Source organism: Balaenoptera borealis (genome assembly GCF_965194805.1).
Source record: "Balaenoptera borealis genome assembly, chromosome: 2".
Taxonomy (NCBI): Eukaryota; Metazoa; Chordata; class Mammalia; order Artiodactyla; family Balaenopteridae; genus Balaenoptera; species Balaenoptera borealis.
The window spans coordinates 184,700,184-184,720,236 of record NC_138867.1 but is presented as its reverse complement, the minus strand read 5'-3'; the positions used below and the strand labels follow the sequence as shown (position 1 = coordinate 184,720,236).

Here is a 20,053-nt window from a genome sequence, read left to right as displayed (position 1 = left end):
AATTTTTTTTTAATTTATTTATTATTTTTGGCTGTGTTGGGTCTTTGTTGCTGTGTGTGGGCTTTCTCTAGTTGTGGCGAGCGGGGGCTACTATTTGTTGCGGTGCACGGGCTTCTCATTGCGGTGGCTTCTCTTGTTGCAGAGCACAGGCTCTAGGCGTGCAGGCTTCAGTAGCTGCGTCTTGAGAGCTCTAGAGCACAGGCTCAGTAGTTGTGGTGCACGGGCTTAGTTGCTCCGCGGCATGTGGGATCTTCCCAGACCAGGGCTCGAACCCGTGTCCCCTGCATTGGCAGGCGGATTCTTAACCACTGAGCCACCAGGGAAGCTCTTATCAATTGTTTTGATCTTTTCAAAGGCCAATCTTTTGGCTTCATCAATTTTCGCTATTCTTGTTCTATTCTGTTTCAGTGGTTTCTCCTCTGATCTTTATGATTTAGAAATCTCGGGCTAATCCACATGTTCTGATTAGGATTTGCTGGTATGTTGGTGTGACTTGTGGCCCCCATCCCCAAAGCCACAGCAATCCCTCTTCTGTGGGTCATTTGAGAATCTGATGAAACTCACGGATGTCCCCAAGAACAAGCACATGGGCACACTCAATTTTGCACATAGGTTTAGGTAGTTCACAGGTGTCAGGCTCAGAACCCCCAACCTGGAGCTCAAATCCGATGGTGTCAGCTCCCAACTTTTCCACTCAAAACAAGCAGTTTGTTCCGGCAAAGTAAGAATCTAGTGATAAAAAACAGAAAGGTTAAAAAAAACCCAACAACACAGGCCTGGAGGTATTTTCAGCTTCATTAAGCCGTAGTGTTTTGCCAACTCTGTTTTTCATCCAAAGCACTTTGCTGGCACAATCCCAGCTGGGTTCTGAGTTTTAGCCCGTGAGTTTCTTTGGGCCGACTCCGCCCCGCGCACTTCTCTCCCCATCTGGGCCGAGAGATCCTTAATAAAGGCTTTTTGCCTCGAATTGGCCACTTTCGGCTACTTTTTGACCCTTGACCTCGCCTCAAACGGGGTTTCGGGGGAGATGCCCTGACAGGCACCCACGAGGGTCCCCGAGCCACGTCCCGGCCGCAAGGGCTGCGCTCTGACCCCGCGGGTTCCGAGGACGCCGTTTGCACTCGCGACCTCCGACCCTAGCCCCCAACCCCGCCCAGGTCAGCGCCCAGGCCTCGCCTCCCCGCACCTGTTTCCCGCCCCCTCCCCTTGACGGGCGCCCCCGCGGACCAATGAGCAAGGAGTATCCACCCCTGGGGCGGGGCCGGGCTCGAGCCAATCCCCGCTCGGGCGCCCGCCTGGGTCCAAACGGCCCAATGGGCGGCGGCGGCGGGGCTCGCTGCGGGGGCGCGGCCGGCCGGCTCGGCCAACGGGCGTGCACGTCGGTGCCGCGAGGGGCGGGCCCGCGGCGGGCGTGCGGCGGCGCGGCGGCGCAGGGCGGGGGAGGAGGTAAACAAGATGGCGGCGGCGTGTCGGGCGCGGAAGGGGGAGGCGGCCCGAGGCCCCCGCGACTGAGGCGGGGCGCAGCGGCAGCGGCGGCGGGCGCCGGCCGGCAGTGCGGCCGCCTTGCATGGGCTGGGTCCCCGCGCCGCCCCGCCTGCTCCACGCGCGCGGCGGCCGCGGCGGGGGACGCGCTGCCCGGGCTCCGGCGGCCTCCGGAACCCCGGCCCGGGGCCTGCGGCCTGCGCCGCCTCGGCCGCCCGGAGCCCCGCGCGCCCCGCGGCCCGCGGCCGACGGCGTTCGGGTGGAGAGCGAGCGCGGGCTGCCGTTTGGGGAGGGGCGCCCGCCGGGCCCGCGCGGCCGCTCGGGGTCTCGGGCCGGTGTGCGGGCGCCCGGGCAGTGGGCGGCTCGGACGGGGCTTGTTCCTTGCGGCCGGCGGGCCCCGGGCAGCCCCGGCGCTGGCGGGAGCCGGCCGGGCCGGACGGAGGTGCCCCGCGCGCTCAGGACACGCACCTGCCGGCGTCTCGGGCTCCCCGGACGGCGAGGCCGGCGGGAGACGCCCCCGAGCGGCGCGCCCGGCCCCCGGCTAAGCTCGCCTGCCCAGCTCTGGGGGCCCCGGGGCCGGCCTGTGCGGGGCTGCCGGCGCGCGCCATGGGCCGCTAGTAATGGACGGCGCGGAGAAGACTCGACCCTGCCGCGTCCGTGTTCGTTCGAGGGTCTAAAGTCCCTGGAGGATGACCTAGCACTTCTCGGCCCCACCGGCCTCTCGAGGGCCCCCGTGGACGCGCCGGCCCGCCTCGAAGCTGCGAGGCCGGGCGGCCCCCAAACTTGGGACGCTGCGCACGCCCGGTTGCCCGGGCTCTGGACCAGGCGCGCTTCTTGAACTCACGTTCAGTACAATCGTTTCTTTTCCAAGAAGGGTTTTTCTTTTTTTTCTCTCTCTTTTTTTCCTTTTTTTGAGATTTTGTTGACTTTTATTTTTGGAGAAGGGAATTTTTTTTTGGGGGGGGGACAAACGGAAGAACCGCACACCGCGAAGCTCAGAAAAGGGAATAAGGGACCGCCGGCGGGAGTCGGAGGCCTGGGGTTTAGGATGGAGGTGGCGGACCCGCAGCAGCTGGGCATGTTTACAGAGGGCGAGCTGATGTCGGTGGGGATGGACACGTTCATCCACCGCATCGACTCCACCGAGGTCATCTACCAGCCCCGCCGCAAGCGGGCCAAGCTCATCGGCAAGTACCTGATGGGGGACCTGCTGGGGGAGGGGTCGTACGGCAAGGTGAAGGAGGTGCTGGACTCGGAGACGCTGTGCCGGAGAGCCGTCAAAATTCTCAAGAAGAAGAAGTTGCGGAGGATCCCCAACGGGGAGGCCAACGTAAAGAAGTAAGTGCGGGCTTCCTGGGTGGGGGCGCGGCCCGCTGGGCGGCCCCCTCCTTCCTCCTTCCCTCCCTTTCTTCTCCCTCCATTTCTCGCTTTCTTCCTTCCGTCCTCTCTTTCCTTAAGCACCCGAGCCGACCAGCGAGGGAAGGTCGTGGGCAATTCGCTAGGGTACTTTGGTGAAGTCAGGCTAGCTTGTTGCGGTTGGGCGTCCTGTGCTTTCGGCCGATGCGGAACCCTCCTCGGAAGGGGGCGCCCCTCACCCCCTTTGCCCTCCCAGCTGTCCGGAGGGTTGAGGTGCCCGGCGGAAGGGGCCGGCGTTGGTTTGGCTGCGAGCAGCTGGGCTCCGAAAGGGGCCTGCACGCCGCCGGCAAGTTTCCGCGCAGCGTGCGGCTCTTACTAGGGCCGGGGACACGCGGTTTGTTTATCCTGTTGGAGGGGGACCGTACGGTTGCCAAAAATAATTGTTTGCACCGGCTTATCAGTCAGCAGGGGGGAACTTCGCCCTTTCTCACTTTCCTGGGATGTGACACAGGACACTTTGGCGACTCGCAGTCCCGGTGACTCCTGAGAAGGGGATCAGCTTGTGTCCCTGCAAACTTTTTACACAGATATTTTCAGGTGCCCGTCTGCCTCCTGACATCCCAGAGATGGTGGGGTCTGTGTGCAGACCCCCCCACCCCACCCCCCCGCCGCCAGGACGGTGGGAGCCCTGCCTCCGTCCCTCTTGCTGGTTTCAGGAGGGGCCACCCCTCCTTATCGCTGCTGCCTGGGGGGACCCTGCCCTGCCCGAGCCGAGGGGTTTATCTCACGGGCCAGGCGGCAGCAGGACTGGCTGGTGACCTTGGCCAGTACTGGGAGTGCTGCTCCCAGATCCATTTTCATTCCCTCCTCCTGGCCCCCCTGCTCTCACGCAGTGTGACAGCGCGCTGCCCAGCTGTTTTCGCCTGCTCTGGGATGCCTAGGGTGGTCAAGTCGGGGAGCAGGGTGCTGAGACCTGATTGGCTGTGGTCAGTGCCCCAGCTGTGGACCCCTGGCGAAGGTGGGGCCGGGCGCCCCAGGGCCAGTTGTTCAGTTCTCTGTGCCCGTCTCTTACCTGCAGGGTGGGGGGTGGGGCAGGGGCCACCGGTGTCCTGGGGAGACAGGCCAGGGGACAGCGGGTGCCCTCCTGTGGGCCAAGCGAGGCCACGCCTCTGATCAGATCCCTACTCCCTGCTTCTAAGTCACATTTTCTCTTTAAGGCAGAAGCACGTGGGGGAGACGTGGCCCTCGGGATGCCAGTTGGCCGCTGCTCCGGGTTGAGCCCCCCCCACCCCGCCCCACACCTCCGCTCTCCAGGGCTGGTCCTCGTTCTCCTGGCTCCTCTTAGGCCTCATCCCTGGATCTGTCCGGGGAACGGGGTGCTGTGCTCTTGCAGCCTGGATGCACCCTCCCTCCGCCTGAGGTCAGCCTGGGTCCATGGAGGTGTTCTGGTGCCGGTGCTTTATGCTGGGCTGCCATGGCACCCCAGGCCCCAGCCTCTTGGGAGTAGCACCCTGAGGTAGGAGGGGTTCCCAGAGTCCGTCCCCAAGGGGCCAGGCTGGCTTCCAGCCCCAACTGATCTGTCTGGCTAGAGTCGCCCAAGCCCACCCTGCTGGCCGTCCCTGGGGCTTCAGGTAGTGCATGCGTCCAGGGGCGTGGACTGGGGGCAGCTGAGCTGAGTGGGTCCCAGAACATTCGCAGACGCGATGGAGGTGTCGAGCGCCCACTTCTGCCAAAGCATGATGTACACGTAATAAAGGCCCTCCCCACATGCAAATGCACATGCTCAAGGTCAAGTTAGGGGACGTTTGTTCACCACCCAAAGAGTACCCTCGCGCTCTGCCGCCCCACTGGAGGGTCGCAGCGTACTGGCTCCCAGTCCTCGTTTCCAGAGCGGTCAGCCACGGTCCCAGGAGTTGTGGAGACACAGTGTCCGTCGGAAGAACCGGAGGGGAAACTGAGGCCTGGGAGGCAGAGTGATTGGCGGTCCACAGCCGGCCTGGCAGTCAACACGAGGTGTCACAGCTGCAGGGCCTGGGCCGGTTCCTCCAGCTTAGCCCTAGACGTGTAGGTCTTCACCTCTCTGAGGCCCCTTGGAGCGCAGCGCTGGCCCCATGCGGCCGCCTGCCGTCTGCAGCGTGTGGTGTGAGGACCTGCTGGGTATGCGGCTGCGGGTTAGAACCCACCGCGCCTCCTTCCTTGGGCGCTGTGAGGGGGCGTGCCCTGCTCGGAGGCACCCTGTTCCCTTGTCCTGAGTCCTGACAGAGCGCCCCGGGTTGGAGGCCGGAGGAGGTGAGGCCCTGGGCTCAAGCAAGGGCTGGGTGTCCACTCCCCGGCCCAGAGATCCAGGCTTCTGGGTCAGCCTTGCTGCCAGGCGGCTGCAGGGAAAAAAGGCTCCTTTGTCTTGGAGAGACTTAATGAACTCAACTCCAGACTCTTCTCTTGCAGTGAAGCGTCCAGAATTTTCCAGACAAGCCTCAGGAGTCCTCTAGCTCCAGTTGGGATGGGAAGCTTTTCCTTAAAGGATACACTTTGTGTTAAAGGAGGTCCTCCCCTCTTGTGGCTCCTGCCAGGAGGGCTGCTGTGGGTCTGTGCTTGTCCCCATCTTGCTCACAAAGACTAATTTGCTCTTACTGTAAAACACGAAAGTTCCGAAAACCACCAAGAAGTAAGACAGCAATTACTCATCGTTTTAATACTAATGCTTCTGCCACACTCCCTCTGAGCCTTTCTTTAGTATGTTTTCGTTACCTATCCAAGCACTTTTTAATGAAAAATTAAACTCTCCTAAGGATCATTTTCAACAGTAAGCTGTACCTGCTTGCTTTCCCGGTTGGCAGCAGAAGCCATGCTGGCGCCTGCCTGGCCGGGGGCAGCCGTGGGGTTTCGCGCCCATACAGACGGTGGGCACACGCCCCTCTGACGCAACCCCCCGGGGAGGGCGGGTGGCAGATGGGCCCCGCTCACGGGATTCTCACCTGTCCCAAGATACTGTTCTTTGTGGGTTTTCATCAGCTGTTTACAAGTGTACAGCGGCCGGGGCAGTCTGTGTGCCCCACAGCCCGTCTGTGTGAGGGCAGGTCGGGGTCTGTACCCAGTGTGTGCGGGGTGCAGGTGCTTGGTGAGCCGTGCGGGGCCGGCACTGGGCGGGTCAGGGCCCTGCCAGCCTCCTTCTTCATCGGCGTCCCTGCCCGTGTGGCTGGGGCCCAGCAGGCCGGCGCCAGTCTCTAGGCTGGGCCTCCCTCGGCCAGGCCAGCAGTGACGGGCAGGTACTTGAACCTGGGGTGTGAGTGGTTGGGATTTTAGTGCGTGCAGCAGAGCCTGGACTTTGCTGGCCTTCGTTCCCGTCCTGAGTGGCTTCCGCCAGGTCCTGGCATCTGCTGGGGCACCTGCCCCCCGCCCCCCAGTGGGAAGGATTCTTCCGTGAGGCCAGGCTGGCAGCGATAGGGCACGGCTGGTCCACTGAGGCGCCCCACACTGAACGTCCTCGTGGCCTCCCTGTCTGGTCCTTCCCTGGCCAAGGGGGTGACTGTGAGATGCAGTGGGAGCTCGGGGGCCGTTGGGATACACCCCAGGCCGGGGCGCAGGGGGTGGGTGGGGACACTGGCTCCTCACTCAGGAGTGTTTTGGGAATCACAGCAAAGCTGCCCTTTATCCCATGTTGACCTCGCGCTGCACGGCAATTTGTTCTTTTAACGGCTTTAATGAGACATAATTTAACGTGACATAAAATTCAACTATTAGCGGGTAACTCAGTGTCATTTAGTATTTTCACAGAGTGTGCAACCATAACCTCTAATTCCAGGACATCCCATCCCCTCAACAGGAACCCCGCCCCCATCAGCATTCACTCCCCCAGCCCCTGACAACCAGGAACCCACTCCCTGTCTCTATGGATCTGCCTGTTTTGGACGTTTCCCATCAGTGGACTCACACACCGTGTGTCCTTCTGTGTCTGGCTTCTCTCGCTGAGCATCCTGTTTTCAAGGTCCATCCACGTGGTAGCGAGTGTCAGTGCTTCACCCCTTTTCAGGTGATGTTCCTGGGTGTGGAGGGACGTGGTGTATCCATTAACCCGTCAGTGGACATTCGGGTTGTCCCCACTTGGTGCCTGTTAGGAATTGTGTTTCTGGGAAGCTGCGTGAGCGAGTGTTTGTGTTGAACTTCACTTTTGGTGAATTTCTCCTCATTTTAGTCTCTCTCCCGGATCCCCGATGGCCTCTTGCCATATGATTAGAAGCATCAGCAGAGAGGCCAAGGGGTGAGGGGGGTCTTGCTCAGTGTCCCTCGTCCAGAGCTGCCATCGTCCCCTCCCCTGCTCTCCGTGGACCCGTCCCTGTCCCCATCACCGTCTGGAGGGAGTGAGGTGGGTGCATCCCCGGCGGCTCTGGGATGGGCGACTGTGGTGGCAGCTCCTTTCCATTCCTCTGTGAGCTCCAGGGGCTCTTCCGTTTCCCTCGTGGGTAGTCAGCGAGTCCGTCCCCAGCAGTCCGCTCTGCTCGGGTGGCACTGCGGGCAGGTCCCTGTGACACCCGCCCTGAGCAGCTGCGGCCGGGCCGGAAGGCTCGGCTTCCTGTCACTTTACTTCCTGCATCCTGGCTGAGCGCCTGGCTTTTCCTCTTTCTTTAAATACTGTTTTTCTTTTTTTCCGGTCAGTAGTTTGCCTTGTAGGAGACGGAGAACTCAGAGAAGGTGTAGCGGTCCCTCCCCGGCCCGGTCTCTGCAGTGAATGTCTCGGGGGTCCTCCTGCACGCCCCTTTTACCCGCTCGGAGCGCGCATCTCCATGCCGCCTGTGGGCGAGGTTCTCCTCTCTCAGAGGAGCTGGACACTGTAGCCACTTACCTGATATCCATAATGGGACTTACCCGTTTTTCTCCAGGAGGTTTCCATCCCATTTAACTGACCACATGAGCGCTTGACGCACCCACAGCGCAGGGACCTCCCTTCAGGGCTGGCTTTGTTGGCGTTGGAGTAGGGGGTGAGCTGTTTAATTGTGGAGGGAAGGGTGCTGCCGTCAGCCTCCTCGCGCACAGAAGTTTGCCCCAAAGGCAGTGGGCGGATGGAGAGGCGCGGCCCGGAAGATGGTTCCAGGCCCAGGTATCTCACGGCACAGAAGGCAGAGCCGTGGGGTTTGTCCTCGCCTTGGAAGGCCTGGGGTGGGCTCCCCGGGGCCCCTGGACTAGCCGCGGGCCCCCCTCCCGGAGCTGCCACACGTGTTGTTGGCAGCCTGTGTCTGCGTTCAGGCAGGTTCTCACACTCGGATCGGCAGACGCTGCTTGAAGCCTGGCTGTAAGCGCTCCAGGTGGTGGCCACGCGTTGGCTCCAGGTACGAAGGGCCTCCTGGTGTCCACACGTGCGGTTTAGTTAGCCCCTGTAGCGCCTCTGGATGGAGAGGAGAGGGAGAGTGCCTGGAGCCAGCTTCCAGGGGAGGCTGGCACGGGGTCAGAGTCTGCGCTGGGCCCTCCCTCAGCCCCCCCAGCTTGCAGCTCGCGACAGCTTGCCCCCCACGTGACACCCTTCCCCTCTGGGCCGCAGACCCCATGGCGGCTCTGGCTAGGTAGCTCAGCGGGTACTTGGCTGGCTGGGTGGACGGCAGGTGCTAAACGCTGGTCTCTGAGGGGAGCCGGCTCTGCTCCTGCCCCTGGGACCCCTGCCCCTGGGACCCCTGCGAGGAGGAGTGCTGTACTCAGTCCTGGCAGGGACCCCAAAGGCCTGGTCACCACTGTCATGACAAAGGCTGCTGTGCGGTGCGGCCCGGGGCGGCCACCAGCCCTCGACTGTCAGATAGAAAGGGAGGGGACTTGCCTGCGGGGGAGGGTCCTTGAGTCACCAGAGCCGAGCTCTGGTCCCGGAGAGCTGGCAGCAAGCAAGGCCGGGAGTCAGAGCTGTGGGGTGATCTGGGCGAGAGGGGGAGGGATGCCTGGGGGCACAGGGCCGCTCCCTGACAAGTGGTGGTGGACCTGGAGCGTCAGAGGGGCACCCAAGCCCCCACGGACAGGGCACCCACCTGCCCGGGGCCTGACCCACAGGGGCCTGATAAGGCCCGTCTGTTGCAGGACTGAGTGAGTGAGTGGGATCTGGGGGACCAGCACTGGGGCCCGAGCTGGGAAGGTTCAGGGTCTGCTCCCCACACCCCAGGACGTTCCTGATCCTTTACAGCAGGACTCTCACCTGGGCCGTCTTGCCCCCAGGGACGCCTCGCGATACCTGGGGACATCTGTGGTTGTCACGATGAGGGAGGGGGGCTCCTGGCATCAAAGGTGTGGAGGTCAGGGATGCTGCTCCACACCCCCCAGAGCCCAGGACGCCCTGACGTCACAGAGCTGAGGCGGAGCTACTGTGTATCATTTACTGGGGGGAAAATTGAGTGTGATCCCTGCTCACACTGGACACCAGGATAAATCCCAAAGGTCAGGCGGTGTAAACCAGGGTGACCCCAACGTCTGTGAGTCTCCTCCCCTCCCTCCCACTCAGGTGTGGATTGAAATGTGTGCAGCGTCCCAGACCTCAGAGGTCAGGTGGTTAGGGATAAGCGCGGAATGATGGGGGGAATGAGGGCAGAGTTACTGCTGTGCCCCGCAACCCTCTGGTGAGGGTGGGAGTGGGGTGGGGGGCAGGCAGGCAGTGAGCTCACGGGAAGCAGCTGTAAAGCTGTGTTTCCTCCAGCAAGTCGGTGGCCTCCTGTGCTATGGGTCTGGGGAGTGGGCGCTACACACAGTTGCTGTTTCCGGGGCACCCTCCCTGCATGAGTGCCGGGCTGGGGAATCTGCATGGGAGGAGGACCTACACTGGGGAGGGCGGGTGGTGTCGAGGGCACAGGATCCGCGCTGGTGTGCGAGGGTGGGGTGTGGTCAGGAACGGCTTCCTGGAATAGGCGACCTCTTCATGGACAGTGAGAGGCGTGCGACTTGGGTCTCGTGAGGTTGGGGACCCCTCACCTGCCTGGCTGGTCTTGTGTTTCATGCTTGGGCTTCCCAGTGAGAACTTTAAAAAATCTTTATTGACGTATTATTCACATACCGTGCAATTCGGTGACGTTTAGTATCTTCATGGCAACTCTCATCTTTGTCTAGTTTCAGAACATTCCATTACCCCAAAAGGAAGTCCCGTCCCCATCAGCAGTCACCCCATTCCATCCCCAGTCCCTGACAACCAGGAACGCACTCTCTGCCTGTGGACTGGCCTGTTCTGGACGTTTCCCATCAGTGGAATCACACCCTGTGTGTCTTTCTGTGTCGGTTTCTCTCACTGAGCATCGTGTTCTCAGGGTCCATCCACGTTGTAGCGAGTATCAGGGCTTCTGCCTTCGCTCGGCTGAGTGGTGTTCCCGTGTGTGGAGGGACACTGGAGTTGTATCTGCCCTTGGGCTCCCGTGGACGGTGCCGCCGTGAGCACGTGTGACCGGGTCGCCGTGCTCTCGGTCCTCCCGGGCACGTGCCCTGATTGGAGGTGCTGGGTCAGTTGGTGACTGTTCAACCTTCTGCGGAGCTGCCCGCCCCCCCACCCCGCCCCGGCTCCTGCAGGGAGTCCTCGTGGAGCCGCCCTGACCGCGGAGGGGAGCCTGGGCTTCAGTCCCAGAGGGAGGAGGGGGTGGGGGGATGCGGGGACCTGGCTGGAGCCCCAACTCCCGCGTGCTCTCCTGCTGTCCCCGCGCGGTCTTCGCTGTGGTCTCTGTGAATCTTCAGTTAAAATGCGGGGACGGGGCCTGGTCGTGTTGCTGGGCTCGGGCACGTGCCCAGGACTAGCTGCCCCTGTGCGGAGCTGCTCACTCTGGTGCTGCCCTCTGCACGGTTCCTGGGGGCTGGCGGCACTGCCAGGCCGTGGGGCTTGGCTGACGCCTCCGTCCTCTGTCTTCAGGGAAATCCAGCTGCTGAGGAGGTTACGGCACAAAAACGTCATCCAGCTGGTGGACGTGCTGTACAACGAGGAGAAGCAGAAGATATATCCTTTTGGGGCTCGGGGTGCCAGGTGTTCCCTGGGCGCCGCCGACCTCGGGGCCCGGGCCCCTCTCCAGCGAGTGCCCACGGGGGGCGCCGCAGGATGCGGGCTGGTTCTCCGCTTAGACCTCCTGTTCTCATGTGGAGCTGGGGCCCTGCTGTCAGCCTGGTCCCTGGAGCGGGGACGCTTCCCTGGCTTCTGTTTGGGGGCTGTGCGCCCTGGCCTGTGGCGGATGCATGGTGGACGGGATGGGGAGTGTGTCACTGTGGTAACGGTGTACTGGGAGTGTCCTCGGCCTTCGCCCTTTACTCCTGGGCTGCAGCTCCGAGAAGCAGGGTATAGGGGCCCGGGGGCCTGCTGAGGGGCGTGTGTCGCAGAGGGGCCTGTCACTGACTCGCTGGATGTAGCGTCATGGGGGTCCTCTCCATCCTAGTCGCAGGGCTGCCCCTCCACGGTGGAGATGCGGCTGGGGGGCTTCAGCCTGGCCCTGGGCCCCCCATCCCTGCTCTGCAGCCTCACCCCTGTGCTGCCCTTGTCTCTCCCTGGCCTCCCACCCCTGCTCAGGCCTTCTCTCCCCAGGGCCCACACGCCCCTCCCTCGCTCCTTTGGGGGCCAGGGCTGGGGCTTGAGCTCCTCCTTGGGGTGTGGAACGACCGGGGGGCTTCCTGCAGCACCTGTGATCCTTCTGGGGTCTCCAGCTCACTGTACTAGTGCAGCCTTCGCCCCCTAGCATCTGTCTGTTCCCTGGGGATGGCCCGTCCGGGGCGGGGTCTTGGCTGAGCGCGCTTTCCTTAGCACTGCCGCTGCTGCACGTATATGGTGATGGAGTACTGCGTGTGCGGCATGCAGGAGATGCTGGACAGCGTGCCCGAGAAGCGCTTCCCCGTGTGCCAGGCCCACGGGTGAGCTTGCGGGCCCCACTGCTGCCCCCTCCGCCCCCGCCCGGTCACTCACGGGCCCAAGCGTTCGAACAACTTAATTCTGATCATCAGTGAAACGAAAGCTCGAGTGTGTTTCAAAACTCAGGGCTTTGGGGCTCAGTTTGCAGTCCCGCAGCCCACCTGCTGTGGACGCCCTGGCAGCCCCACAAGCTCCTCTCTGCGCACCTCCCTGCCCCACTGTGGCCGCCACCGAGACTTTGGGGCCTCCTGTGCTTGGGAAGCTGCTGACAGCGGCCTGTGCTGCCCCGGCTGGCTAGTCCTCCTGGGCAGTCGCCCCTAACACCCAGTTGGCCTGTGGCGTGAGGGGAACGGGGTCAGTGGGTTGGCCTAGGTCCCTGGCCCCAGGGGGGACGGGGGGGCAGCAGGGCTGTGTCCAGGCCACAGAGGTTGGGATGATAGCAGGGCCCCTGGGCTGCCCGGGCTGGGGGGGCAGCGGGGGCCCAGGAGTGGCTCGGCCCGGCCACTGGCCCTCTGGTTCCCTGATGGGCCGCCTGGCGCCGACGGCCCCTGAGCCTCGGCCTCCCATCCTTGGTCCCGCTGGGTCGCTGCAGGCAGCCGTTCTAGGCAGCTGAGGTTCCCGACAGGTGGGGCTGCGCCCCTTGGTGCGGTGGCTCACAGAGGCTGTGCCCTGCAGGTACTTCTGCCAGCTGGTGGACGGCCTGGAGTACCTGCACAGCCAGGGCATCGTGCACAAGGACATCAAGCCCGGCAACCTGCTGCTCACCACGGGTGGCACGCTCAAGATCTCCGACCTCGGTGTGGCCGAGGCAGGTGCCCCGCCCCCAAGCCGGACCCAGGGTGGGGACGCAGGGTGGGGTCCCCACCCGCCGAGGGCCGCTCCCTGAGGGCTGTCTGGTGCTGCTACAGGCCCTGCACCCGTTTGCCGAGGACGACACGTGCCGGACGAGCCAGGGTTCCCCCGCATTCCAGCCGCCCGAGATCGCCAACGGCCTGGACACCTTCTCTGGCTTCAAGGTGGACATCTGGTCAGCTGGGGTCACGCTGTAAGTGCCCCTGGGCCTGGGTCCGTCCACCCCAGGGGTCTTCCCTCACCCCCCCCCCCCCCGGCCCCAGGTACCCCATCTGGGCTCCAGGCTTCCATGACCTGCCCCTCCTGACAGGTCTCCCAGCTGCTGCCGCCCCCCAGAGTCTGTGGAGGCCACGGAGCCGGGGTCAGGAGCCCCCATGGGTGGGGGGACAGGCACTGGGACCGGCCGTCCTCCTGGCCCCCGCCCACCTTGGGCTTGTGCTGGTCTCCACCTGTGCTGCTTCCCACACCGGCCACAGTCGCTGTTGGGCAGGTGTTTCTGTCCTGACCCCTGGGGCTGAGAATTCTCAGACACCACGAGTCGCCGGCGATGCTCGGCCCACCGCTGCGTACCCCCCACCCAGACGCCGCCACGTGGTCGTCTGTTCCTCCGTGAGCTCAGGCGGCACCGAGTGGGCCTGTGTTCTCTGGAAGCCTCTCCTGCCCGAGGCGAGTTCACGCTGCAGCCCCCTGTGCGCGCAGCTGCCGGCGTGGGTGTCCTGTTTCGTGTTACTGAGAGCTGACTCGTGTACCCTTGACCCACCGTGTCAGAGTGTACCATCCGGTGGCTTTCCGTATCTTCCTAGTGAGCCGCCACCACCATGTGTTCCAGAACATTCTCCTCACCAAGTCCAAGTCCCCGCAGGTGGGGGTGGTTAAGGTTCGGGACCAGGCTGGCTCCAGGCTGGGGCGCGAGGCAGGCCCTCCTGACTGGTCTGTCCTTCCCGGGGCCGCAGCTACAACATCACGACAGGCCTGTACCCGTTCGAGGGAGACAACATCTACAAGCTGTTTGAGAACATCGGGAAGGGGGACTACACCATCCCGGGGGATTGCGGCCCCCCACTCTCAGACCTGCTCAAAGGTGAGGCCCTCGAGGCAGGAGGCTGGGTTGCGGGGGTGGGTGGGCTGGCGGCGGGTACTGGGGCCCCCGTGGGATTCCCGTGGCCCGCTGGCCCCGCGGGAGCCGGCTCTTCTCTGTGCAGTTCCCCGACGCGGGGCGGGGCGGGGTGGTGCAGAGCTTAGTCGGGTGTGGAGAGCAGTGGGCGCAGGGGCGCCTGCAAGGGGCCGCTGGCTCCTCTGGGCTCCACTGCCTGCCCTGGGCCTTCGTTCCACCCTGTTCTGATCCCCCATCCCTACAGTGAAGTAGCAGCGGGGACCCCAGTCCGCCTGCTGAGTGGGGGTCTCCTGCAGGGGGGTGGGGGTGGGGGGCTCTTCCTGCTGCAGTTCCCAGGCTGTACAGCAGGTGGCGCTGTCTGTGCACCACAGGGGCCTGTCTAGGTGTGGATGGGCGGGAGCCACGCCAGCATCCTGGGGCTTGGCCGAAGTTAGTTTTGATGACGCAGCACATCCAGGGTATCGCCCTGTTTGACCGGCACCGTCCTAGGTTCCCTGCCCACAGTCCCTGGGCTCTGTGTAACTGACCTGACCCTCGGCTTGTGCTGAACGCTGGGTCAGTGCCCGGCCTTCGTGTGATGCACAGCCAAGAGGATCTTCACAGTCCTGCGTGGCTCCTGAGCTTTCTGACGACTGAGTCTCGCCGGTCCTTTGGTTTGTTAGTGAAGGTGAAATGAAGCTGGGCAGCTGCATTCCCAGTGCTCTACGGCCCCAGGCCCCACCTCCCCCCCGCCAGTCCAGGCCTGCATTGCCAGCTGCCCCAGGACCCTCAGAGGGCTGGGCACACCACCTGCCTGGGGTCTTCTTGGAACGTGGGAGGAGCCAGCAAGCAGGAGGCAGCGGCCCAGCTGGCTCAGTCCCGGCCCTCCCCACCTGAGCTCTCCTTAGCAGTTTGTGGGCCCCGTCCTTAGGGGTGCCTGGACCGTGCCCCCTGGCCTCCACCAGCTCCACTGAGGGCCGAGGGCCGTTGCAGGTGGTGAGCTGGTGTTCCAGACTCTCCTTCCCTCGCCAGGGGCTGGTGGGTCAGAGTTTCCTCTGTACGGAGCTTTCTTTGTTCCAGTGACACAGATGATGATCTGTTGCCACCCTCACTCTCATAAGCGCTCAAAACAGTCCCAAGTGGGGCCGACGAGATGGCAGAGAGCACCTGTGTCCCTGTCCCCAGATCCAGGCAGGGTGTCCCATCCTCGCTTCCTCCGCCCAGGCCTGCCTCGGGGCCTTTGCACTGCACCCTGCATGGAGGCTCCTCCCGGCCGCTGGGCTGTTGGGCCGCCTCCCCCGTGAGTCTCTGGAACACCGCCCTGGCCCTGCCCTCCTGCAGCGAGGCCGCGACCGTGACCTTTCCTCCTCTCCCACACCACTCAGATACTCAGCTCTCTGAGCCCCAGCTTCTGAAATGGCCTCTCATTTCCTGAGAACAAAGGCACCTCCAAGAGGTGGTGTGCAGAGCCCTGCCACCCCCATCCCCCTCTCTGCGTCACGCTCGGTCCTCCCGTGGGGAAGGGGGTGAGCACTTGAGCATGGTGGGGGCTGGGGACCTCGGGCCCTGGGCCCCCTGCAGCCCTGGGGGGGGTGGTGCCGCCCTTTGCTGCCTCGGGCCAGCCCAGCACAGCCTGCAGGTCAGCCTTGAGCCTTCTGAGTGTCCGGATGCCAGGCAAAAGGCCCTCACACCAGTGTCTACGTACAGTGTGTCACTCTTGAGGCCTCCGGTTCTCCTGCCGCCGCCTCAGGGGGCTTTGGTGTCCTGGCTAGAATGGCCAGTCACAGGCTTTGCTGGCCAGAGCCGGGCGGGCAACAGCAGGGGCGAGCCGTGTGCTTTGTCTTCCTGGGGCGTGTGGACAGGGTCAGGGTCACTGGGGCGGGCTGTCCGTCCTGCATCCCAGCCTTCTCTGGTCTTGGTCCTCCCGACCTTGCTTTGCAGTGTCTGCCTGGCAGCCCCTCGTGTCGAGACAGGGCGACGGCCCCGACTGCGTCCGCCTCCGCTCAGCTACGGGCTTAGCATCTTTGCCGTCGTGCTGGGCGCCCGGCTGTAGAGGCCAGGCCTGCGGGGGAGGGGGCTCCGCTCACTCACGCCACCCCCTCCCCCGTACGGGCACCCACGGGCGTCCCCACCTCTCCCAGGCAGGGGAGGGCCCTCTGCCCATGCTGGCCCCTGCACCCACCGCTGGTCTCCCTGGCAGGGATGCTGGAATACGAGCCGGCCAAGCGGTTTTCCATACAGCAGATCCGGCAGCACAGGTGAGTCCCCGCAGGGCTCCCCGACTTGGGGGCCCGTGTGGCGAGAGCGAGTGGGGGCAGGGGAGGGGGAGGTTGGGGCCACGGGGGTCTTGCTGGCTCAGTCTCTCCCGTTGGGCCCTTTCTCCCTCCCCCACCCCGCGTGGTTCTCAGCAGGAATTGGGGGTGGGCCCACGTGGGGAGCCAGGCAAGCCCCTGGCTGCCCTGACCCGCCGGCTTCCGCAGCTGGTTCCGGAAGAAGCACCCACCGGCCGAGGAGCCAGTGCCCATCCCGCCGAGCGCGGACTGCAAGGACCGGTGGCGCGGCATGACGGTGGTGCCCTACCTGGAGGACCTGCACGGCTGCGCCGACGCCACAGATGACGAGCTCTTCGACATCGAGGACGACATCATCTACACTCAGGACTTCACGGTGCCCGGTGAGTCCCCGGGGGTTGTGGGGGAAGTGGGGAGGCCCTGCCCCCGGCCCGAGGGTCCGGTGGCCCTCTCCGCACCGGCCGCACTGCTGACGAGTGGCCTTCTTCCCCAGGTGGCGAGGAGGCGTCTGAGGCAGGGCTTAGAGAGAGAGGCCCGCAGGAGAGCCAGTGCTCAGACCTTTCTGGAGAGGAAGCTGAGGCCAGGGCCGCCGAGGCCAGGGCCGCCGAGGCCAGGGCCGCCGAGGAGCTCCGGGCAGAGCCCGGGCCCTAGTGTAGCGCTGCTCCACCCACCGCCCCGCGGTGCTGTGCTGTCCCGGGGCCGGTTCTGCAGGCTCCCGCATAAAGGTCTGCCCCGCTGAGCGTGTGCGGGTCATGCTTGCTTCCTTCCGGCTCGCCGGCCAGGGCTTAGGCATTTACCGTAGAAAGAGCCCGTGTGCAGGGTGGCCAGCGGGGCCTCCAGGGAGCAGCCCCAGGGTGGGTCCGCGTGTCCCACTCTCCTGGGGGCACACTCAGGCCTCAGGTGCAGCTGGCTGCAGCCGTTCCCCATGGGGTCCTGAGGTCAGGTGGGATGCCTCCGCCCTGGGAACCCTGGCCACGGTCCAGTCCTGAGTCAGGCCTCCTGGAGCCTCCGTCCCCTCCACAGGATAGAAGCAAGGTGTCCTGCCTCTCAGAGGCACTGGGGCCCTGGGACAGGTGCCTGGGTGTGAGCCTTGCTGGCCGGCCGGCTGTAGAGGCACTGACCACACACTGTCTCTTCAGGCCTGTTCCAGAGGCCTGGGACTGCTTTGCCTGGGTAGGGGAGGGCTTGTTCAAGAGCGGCTCTCTGGGCCCGAGCCAGATCCCTGGCCTGGGAACGTCCGCCACAGAAGACGTGGGGACGGACGGTCCTGTGCTGAGGTCAGTCAGCTGCTTCTCGCTGACCTGCCCGTGGGCCGGCAGTGGGCCGTATTGGGGCTCCTCCCGTTCCGGTCCTGTCATGTGGTCACGGTCAGAGGCTCTCAGCTGCTCCCCTGGGCCCCTGGTCTGTCCCTGGTCCTGCCATCCACCCTGAGGGCTGGTGCTGGGCCTTGGGCCGGGTGTTGGTTGGTCGGGGCCAGTGGCCCCAGTGCCTTGAGGGCATGTGGGGCAGATCCCGTGCCCTCCAGCCGCCCTCTGGCCGTGGTCATTGTGCCGGAGGCTGGGCCCCAGGTGATCTGCGCAGAGTTTCGGTGCTCAGCGCCCCTGCAGCCCCCCTGCCCCATCAGAGCAGACACCTGGCACTGCCCCCACCCCACGCTCTGGGTTCTGACCTGAGACACTTCCCGGTCATGGGCCGGTGCCTCCCGGCTAGGTCTGGAGGCCGAGTCAGGCACGTGACGCCATTGGCAGACACGGGGCTCCGTGTGTGGAGGAGATGGGTTTGAGGCAGCTGAGGGGTTTCCTGCTGACGTCCATGGGAGGGGGGTGCGCCGCGGGCAGCACGGGCTCCCCGCACACTTCCCTCCCCCCACGCCTCAGCGGGCACGCGGTGGGGCAGGCGGCCCCGGGCCAGTGGCCCCAGGACCCGGTGAGGGCTGACAGCCCACACGGTTGGGGCCGGGGCATGGCAGGCACCTGTGACGGCCTCTCCGTTTGTGCCCGGCGTGGAGAGCCGGGGCGGGCTCTTGTGGGAGAGACGGCGAGTCCGGACACCCGGCCCGAGCCCAGCCCCTCCGAGTCCCACGGGGCCCAACGAGGTCTGGCCATCGCACAGGTGAGAGAGCTGAGGCTCGGGCCCCAGGTCCCTGGTGTCCACCGTGTTCCCACCCGAGTGCAGGGCTCCGCTCACACCTGAACAGGCAGGTGAGCATAGGCCGGGCCCTGCCCCGACCGACTCGAAGGCCAGCCCTGCCGCTCCCTGGATTAGGGCCCCATTGGCAGGACCGGGTGGGACAGGTGGTGGAGGTGCCCTGGGCCCGGGCAGGCGGGGCGCTGGGGGCGTGTTGGTCGGGGACCCCCAGTCAGCACATGTTTGCCTTCTCCCTCCTAGGACAGGTCCCGGAGGAGGAGGCCGGGCGGAGCACACAGAGCCGGGGCCCGCACAAAGCCGTGTGTGTGAATGGCACCGAGTCAGCCCAGCTGAGCGCCAGGTCGAGGGCGGAGCGCCGGGCCAGCGCTGCCACCAACCCCGCCCGCAAGGCCTGCTCGGCCAGCAGCAAGATCCGCCGGCTGTCGGCCTGCAAGCAGCAGTGAGGGTGGCCGCCTGCAGGTGGGATGTGGTGGGGACCGGAGGAATGGGTTGGGGGCGTGTCATGGGCACTGCCCTGCTTGGCTGGTGTCACCGTCATGGCCTGTGCCTGTCACCACCGGGGTCTGGGTTGGAGGTGCAGGAGGTCACTTTCATCAGGGCATTGGCCATGCACTGGGGTCGGGGGGCGGCGTGTGCAGGAGCAGGGCCCCTAAGCCGGCAGCCTGTCTTGCAGACCTGCGGGGCTCACCCCCACCCCACCCAGGCTGCTTCTGCGACAGGGCGATGCTGGTGTCAGACGAGGCTGGGGGGTGGGGGGTTGGGAGGGTGAGCAGGCTAGGAGGGGCTGGGCTCTGACGGAGGCCGTCATCTCCCCTCCCTGCTTCCTCCTCCCAGCCCTGACCACCCAGTCCACAAAGGACGACTGGGCCCCAGAGGCACTGGAGACCCCATCGCCTGCTCAGGATGTGAGCAGTGGGGTAGGGGCCTGAGGCTACAGCCCCTGTCCAGCCATGTCCCCTCTCCCAGGGAGCTGCCCCTGAAACGCCCCCCAAAGAATTTGCCAGCATCAGAACCAGCCAGGTGGGGTAGGAACTCTTTGGAGGGAGGCCTGGTTCCGTGGCAGAAGAGCCGTGCTTAATCCCACCAGGTGGCCAGCGATTCCCGGGGTGGCCCCTTGAGGCAGCACAGCCCTCCCTGGCCTCCTGAGGCATCTGACATCACTGAGGCGTGACCAGGCCTCAGTTTCCCCACCCTCTGGGCGGCCCCAGGGCAGGCCTGCTTCCTGGGAGGCAGGGCCTTGCGTTGACCCAGAAGTGATCCACCTTCTGTTCTGGTCTCAGCCTGTCTCCAGGAGCCCCGGCCAGGTCCTGCTCAGTCTTCCCGCCGACTGCTGGCCTGCCGCCCACTGCCCAGGAAGGCCGCCGCTGCACCCTTCGTGCTGACTGCCCCTCCGGAAGCCGGAGGGGCCTGGAGGGCTGTGGTTGGGGGACAGCAGGGACTGGGGTCCGCCCTCCCCTGGTGGCTGGTGGACACGACCTCCTGCTGACTGCAATCCTGTGCTGAGCCCCTTCCCCCGGCCGGGGGAGGAGGGAGAGGGCCCGGCGCGGCCCCACGCCAGCCCTCGCCATGCACTTTACGTTGAGACTACTGGTTCTCGCCCGCCCCAACCCCTCTTTTTACTCTGCCGCTCATTAGCGCCTCCCACACTTGGTGATGTGTTCCCACCAACCACAGCCGCAGCGGGATGGGCAGGACAAGCGGACCTGTTGACCGCGATGCATGCCCAGTGCCCAGGGGAGCCCGGCGGCTGCCTTGTTTTCATTGTTTGGTTGGTTTTTTTCTTCTTCTTTTTTAAGAAAAAATAAAACAGGTGGATTTGAGCTGTGGTTGTGAGGGATGTTTGGGAACTGTGGGTGGCAGGACGTGCTGTCAGGTGGCGGGGGTGGGGGTCTGAGTCTGAGCCTGAGCCTGGGGCCCTTTCTGGACCCCACAGTGGAGGGGCTGGCCCGGGTCTGCAGGTCTTGCTGGTGGTGCCGGGTGGAGACGTGGGCCTCC

At 64.7% G+C, this 20,053-nt stretch overlaps 1 protein-coding gene across 7 annotated transcripts; it reads left to right on the top strand.

Moving 5' to 3' along the window:
• Positions 1-1,446: 1,446 nt before the first annotated feature.
• On the top strand, positions 1,447-19,878 carry STK11 (serine/threonine kinase 11). Of its 7 annotated transcripts, none has more exons than XM_082381151.1 (10): positions 1,451-2,820; positions 10,694-10,777; positions 11,587-11,676; positions 12,350-12,482; positions 12,583-12,719; positions 13,480-13,607; positions 15,820-15,877; positions 16,100-16,293; positions 18,304-18,517; positions 18,893-19,332. In XM_082381151.1, exons 1-10 carry the CDS (start codon positions 2,531-2,533, stop codon positions 19,134-19,136), a joined length of 1,572 nt encoding a protein of 523 aa, XP_082237277.1. In that variant the 5' UTR covers positions 1,451-2,530; the 3' UTR covers positions 19,137-19,332. The 7 variants fall into 7 exon arrangements, with proteins under 7 accessions (XP_082237279.1, XP_082237277.1, XP_082237282.1 ...); XM_082381157.1 differs by lacking the exons at positions 18,304-18,517; positions 18,893-19,332 and adding exons at positions 16,404-16,504; positions 16,535-17,666 and having other exon boundaries at positions 1,454-2,820; XM_082381152.1 differs by lacking the exon at positions 18,893-19,332 and adding an exon at positions 19,339-19,878 and having other exon boundaries at positions 1,456-2,820.
• Positions 19,879-20,053: the final 175 nt, after the last annotated feature.